The sequence below is a fragment of the Ranitomeya variabilis genome, chromosome 6 (genome assembly GCF_051348905.1).
Source record: "Ranitomeya variabilis isolate aRanVar5 chromosome 6, aRanVar5.hap1, whole genome shotgun sequence".
Taxonomy (NCBI): domain Eukaryota; kingdom Metazoa; phylum Chordata; class Amphibia; order Anura; family Dendrobatidae; genus Ranitomeya; species Ranitomeya variabilis.
The window spans coordinates 548,801,825-548,807,867 of record NC_135237.1 but is presented as its reverse complement, the minus strand read 5'-3'; the positions used below and the strand labels follow the sequence as shown (position 1 = coordinate 548,807,867).

Genomic DNA, 6,043 nt, shown 5'->3' with positions numbered 1-6,043 from the left:
GGAGAGGGGAGGAGCTAGAGGAATACAAGGACATTCTATGGAGAGGGGAGGAGCTAGTGGAATACACGGACATTCTATGGAGAGAGGAGGAGCTAGAGGAATACACAGACATTCTATGGAGAGGGGAGGAGCTAGAGGAATACAAGGACATTCTATGGAGAGGGGAGGAGCTAGAGGAATACATGGACATTCTATGGAGAGGGGAGGAGCTAGAGGAATACACGGACATTCTATGGAGAGGGGAGGAGCTAGAGGAATACACGGACATTCTATGGAGAGGGGAGGAGATAGAGGAATACACAGACATTCTATGGAGAGGGGAGGAGCTAGAGGAATACATGGACATTCCATGGAGAGGGGAGGAGCTAGAGGAATACACGGACATTCTATGGAGAGGGGAGGAGCTAGAGGAATACATGGACATTCCATGGAGAGGGGAGGAGCTAGAGGAATACACGGACATTCTATGGAGAGGGGAGGAGCTAGAGGAATACACGGACATTCTATGGAGAGGGGAGGAGCTAGAGGAATACACAGACATTCTATGGAGAGGGAGGAGCTAGAGGAATACACTGACATTCTATGGAAATGGGAGGAGCTAGAGGAATACATGGACATTCTATGGAGAGGGGAGGAGCTAGAGAAATACATGGACATTCTATGGAGAGGGGAGGAGCTAGAGGAATACACAGACATTCTATGGAGAGGGAGGAGCTAGAGGAATACACTGACATTCTATGGAGAGGGGAGGAGCTAGAGGAATACACGGACATTCTATGGAGAGGGGAGGAGCTAGAGGAATACACGGACATTCTATGGAGAGGGGAGGAGCTAGAGGAATACACAGACATTCTATGGAGAGGGAGGAGCTAGAGGAATACACTGACATTCTATGGAAATGGGAGGAGCTAGAGGAATACACATACATACATACATTCTATGGAGAGGGGAGAAGCTAGAGGAATACACGGACATTCTATGGAGAGGGGAGGAGCTAGAGGACTACACATACATTCTATGGAGAGGGGAGAAGCTAGAGGAATACACGGACATTCTATGGAGAGGGGAGGAGCTAGAGGACTACACATACATTCTATGGGGAGGGGAGAAGCTAGAGGAATACACGGACATTCTATGGAGAGGGGAGGAGCTAGAAGACTACACATACATTCTATGGAGAGGGGAGAAGCTAGAGGAATACACTGACATTCTATGGAGAGGGGAGGAGCTAGAGGACTACACATACATTCTATGGAGAGGGGAGGAGCTAGAGGCAGATACAGACATTCTGCTGCAAGTACCCCATAGAATTATAAAAGTACCAACTGTCATTTCCTACCAAATTAATGGAAAAGTCTTTATTCATGGAAGACACTTTTTACCCATGAATTTAGAATTTTGAGAATGAAATACTGTATCTGTTACATGTTAACTCCAATGTCTCCCATAAAAAAGGGGAACTCTCCCAGACAACCCTGTCAAGGGTTTTGACACATGACTGAATATATAGACATTGAATAAAGTTTCTTCTAGTGAAGAGCGCCAAGTTGGTGTAGGGAGACTTGCAGATCATGCAATGCTCCACGTGGAAGAGGACATGAACTCCTCCTATTGGAAGTAGCAATCCTAAAAGTCAATATCAACCCTTTAAAAGGTTTTGCTACTTCCTATAGGTGACGCTAGTGTTCCCATCCTCTTCCAAGGGGTGCACTGAGGGCTCCTCAAGTCTCGCTACACTGACTTCATGCTCCCCGCCATATTCTTTACACCCATCACCTACAGTGGGACATGGGGTGAAGAGGAGAACAGGTAAGTATCGCCATGCCTGCTCTGGAGTCTGTATTCATTCTGGGGTAGGTTGGACACGTGTCCTACATAAAGGGAAAATCTTCAAGTGACACAGCATCTACCCTGGGTAAGATTCATGATAGCAGTATTATTATTAATCGTTCTGTAGGATATGGTTGTATGGGGACAATTATTTGGCTTTGGCAGAAATAAAGTAAGGTTGGCAGAGACCCCGACCTACCTGTAGGACCCAGAGCACCTGACCCGCTATCTCAGCCTCGTATAGAAGGAAATGGTAAAGCTACTTTCCACCAGGATGAGATTTTATTGACATTTAGTGAAATTACCAGGAAAGCCCCTGGACCCTTCATGGTTTCAGATTTTGTTTCTGTCATTTATTTTAGTTGCTCCTGAGATTACTCTCCAGAATGGTGACGTGATACCGAACATCAAATGTAAGTCGTATTCCTTCTCCCTACTGGACAGTGAGTAATCCATTACATTCTTGTGTCACCTACAAACATGATCTGGTATAATGTCCCCGGAGGTGGTCCTAATGGAAAGAGTGGTCTCAATATTGGGGCAAAATGCTAGGGGTGCTGCAGGAAAACTGGAAAACTACATACATTTGTCCTGCACAACATTATCCTGTATCCAAGGTGTCAGTGGCATTATCCTGTACCCCAAGTGTCAGTGTCATTATCTTGTACCCCGAGTGTCAGTGTCATTATCCTGTACCCCGAGTGTCAGTGTCATTATCCTGCACCCCGAGTGTCAGTGTCACTATCCTGTACCCCGAGTGTTAGTGTCATTATCCTGTACCCCGAGTGTCAGTGTCATTATCCTGTACCCCGAGTGTCAGTGTCATTATCCTGTACCCCGAGTGTCAGTGTCATTATCCTGTACCCCCGTGTCAGTGTCATTATCCTGTACCCCGAGTGTCAGTGTCACTATCCTGTACCCCGAGTGTCAGTGTCATTATCCTGTACCCCGAGTGTCAGTGTCATTATCCTGTACCCCGAGTGTCAGTGTCATTATCCTGTACCCCCAGTGTCAGTGTCATTATCCTGTACCCCGAGTGTCAGTGTCATTATCCTGTACCCCGAGTGTCAGTGTCATTATCCTGTACCCCCAGTGTCAGTGTCATTATCCTGTACCCCCAGTGTCAGTGTCATTATCCTGTACCCCCAGTGTCAGTGTCATTATCCTGTACCCCCAGTGTCAGTGTCATTATCCTGTACCCCGAGTGTCAGTGTCATTATCCTGTACCCCCAGTGTCAGTGTCATTATCCTGTACCCCAGTGTCAGTGTCATTATCCTGTACCCCCAGTGTCAGTGTCATTATCCTGTACCCCCAGTGTCAGTGTCATTATCCTGTACCCCCAGTGTCAGTGTCATTATCCTGTACCCCCAGTGTCAGTGTCATTATCCTGTACCCCCAGTGTCAGTGTCGTTATCCTGCACCCCCAGTGTAGGTAAATTATTGTTTTATTGTCACAAGTTTCAATTTCCCTGTTAGTGATCAGTACGCCATGACTCTTATTATTATACAACATTATTATAAAGTTATCAAGTTACGATTTACAAAAAAACAAACTTAGATTTTATGTCTCCCTGAACAAAGACTAATTTGGGAATTGTGAAGCCACAAACTGAGAACCACAAACCTTTCTTGGAATGACATCCAGCTATACATACATGTACACACACACAAACACACACTGTATCTACAGTATATAGATAACTAGTGTATGACACATTTCTGGAAGATGGAGAACACACTCCTCGATACACCATTACACTTATCATTACTGCTCCACATACGAGTGACTGCTCCTCATTGTCCTCAATATGTCACAATTCCCAGAACTGTCTTCATGAATCATCTTAATTCCCTGGTCGATGGGATTACTACATCAGCACCTGTTTAGTTTTCCTCCCACATTTGTTATTCAGAACTTTTCCTACTTTGCAACTTTTTGGCCTTTGGGCTTGTACTAATTTCAACCTCAATAGCTCTTGGGCTTCCTACAAGTTCAGACCAGCTGTCGGTACCTCCTGAAGATGCAATTCTACGGCGCGTTGTACCTTGCAGGCAGTGATTCATGCGGATCAGTGGGGGGGAATTGTGATATGTACCAAAGGATATACTTAGACATGGCATATCTCATCTATAATTATAATTGCCTTGTGAGAATGCCAGATGTAAGTGTAAAGGAGAAGATGCTGTGAAGTCTTTCATCCCACGATGTGGGGGAGGAGAGGGTGGCCGTATCTGATTTGCATTTTATATTAACGAGGTGTAATATCATGTGTGTAAGATTTTTCTCTGTGTCTTAGCTTGTACTGACTCATTAATTCATTAACTTGTTTTTATATATATATATATATATATATATATATATATATATATATATTTTTTTTAGTACAACAGAATAGAAGTGTGGATACAATGTATGGAGCCACTCAAGAAGGTACGTCCATTGCCCATTAGTGAACCTGTACTGGCACCACTTTACAGGATGTAAGAAAGTTTTACATTGTCGACCCTTTGAGGTGTAGGACCTTTTAAAAGACCCAAAAAAGGACATTAGACAGTCAAAAAATATTTGGTAGAAGATGGCTACATAGAGCAAAGTTGAGGGATTTTACCCTCAGTGGAGGAAAAGTATCTGGACCACTGGTGAGAACTATCTAAAAATGAAGGGCAGAGGGGAAAAGAAGAAATTAGGACTTGATGGAGATGGATGAAGCCACACCATCAATGGCTTCTAAAGTGGCTCCTTAAGGGGTAAAGGGCCATCAAGTGAACACTGAAGGTTATGAATGAGAAGGACAAGGACAATGGTACGTCCATCAATGCTGATTGCCTAAGAGGCTGGACATTGCAGTTGACTAAGAAGAAAAATTAGGGTACATCCATCAGTCATTGTTCCTTAAGAAGTCTGAAGACCCATCTAGTGAACAATGAGGGTGGTAAAGTATATATGTGAGGGTATGTCCATCTATGCTGGCAATTTTAGAGACCATCCAGTCAACATTGAGGGCAAGGAAGGAGAAAGTAGCATGCACGTTCCTCAATGCCAAGTCATTGGATGGTCTGAAGAATCTTTGAGTGAACATTGAGTTATATGAAGGAAAAGGACAAAAATATTCATTAATGCTCATTCCCTGAGAGGTCAAAAATAAAGGAGGGTAAGAATAAAAATGAGGGTACATGCATCAATACTCGTTCCTTGAAAAGTCTGGAGACCCTTCTAGTGAGCAATGAGAGTGGGAAAGTATACGTAGAGGTTCACTCATTCCTTGATGGTCTAAAGAAGCTATGAGTGAACATTTAGGATGAGAAAGGGTAAAGTTTAGGGTATGCTCATCAATACCTATGCTTTGAGTGTTCTGAAGAAACTCTGAGTGAACATTGTGGGTAGGTTAAGAGAAGGATAAGGTATGCCCATTGATGTCCTTTCCTTTAGAGGTCAGAATAACCATCTAGTTGACACGGAGGCAGAGCAAGTGTCCATGTTTATCAGTACCTATTCCTTGAGAGGTCTGAAGACCCTTCTAGTGAGCACTGAAGGTGGGGAAAGAGAAGGATGAAGTACACGTCCATCAATAACTATTCCTGGAGAGCTTGTGAAACCCATCTTGTCAACATTAAGGTCCATCAAATCTGTCCGTTTGAAAAACATATACAAATGACAATTATCTGAATGTATGGGCATTACACCAGTGCCAAAGATAAAGGGGGTCCATCGACCCTAATCTTGTCACCAAACTACTTAAAATTTAAGTGCAGAGCCTACAAAAAATGCAGTTGACAAGTTCCCTATAAGTTACCCAAATCAAGTGTATCGTGGCTGAAAAAAAGAGCCAGGAGACACCAACACTCATTCTACTACAGCCTACTGGCCTACTGCTATGAGGGCAAGAGTCCTTAAAGGAAACCTGTCTTGACCCCAATTTCTATTAACATGCAGTTATAGGGTTAATCTGCAGATTAATAGCATTGGGAAGGTGTTGGGGCTCCTTACCGAGAGTACGGCTACCGAGAGAACAAACTTTATTATTCTGCCCAGAAGCCGCCGGCTTTCAGTCATATAGACATCCCTGGAGTTGGTTCAACTTATCACACTCAACTTTGATGTGGTCATAAATCAACTAGGAGGAGCTCAGAAAAAGACAAATAATAGAGTTACAAACTCTCCCATAAGATTGTCAAACTGAGTTCACTGATGGATTCCCATTTAACTTATTC

At 43.6% G+C, this 6,043-nt stretch overlaps 1 protein-coding gene across 2 annotated transcripts in view; it reads left to right on the top strand.

Moving 5' to 3' along the window:
• OC90 (otoconin 90) overlaps positions 1–6,043 on the top strand; it is a 123,265-nt gene that overhangs the window by 78,131 nt on the left and 39,091 nt on the right. For both annotated transcript variants that reach the window (XM_077271249.1, XM_077271250.1), the window contains 2 exons: positions 2,193–2,243; positions 4,215–4,262. In XM_077271249.1, the coding sequence (XP_077127364.1) occupies positions 2,193–2,243; positions 4,215–4,262 (99 nt within the window). The remainder of the gene's footprint in view (positions 1–2,192; positions 2,244–4,214; positions 4,263–6,043) is intronic.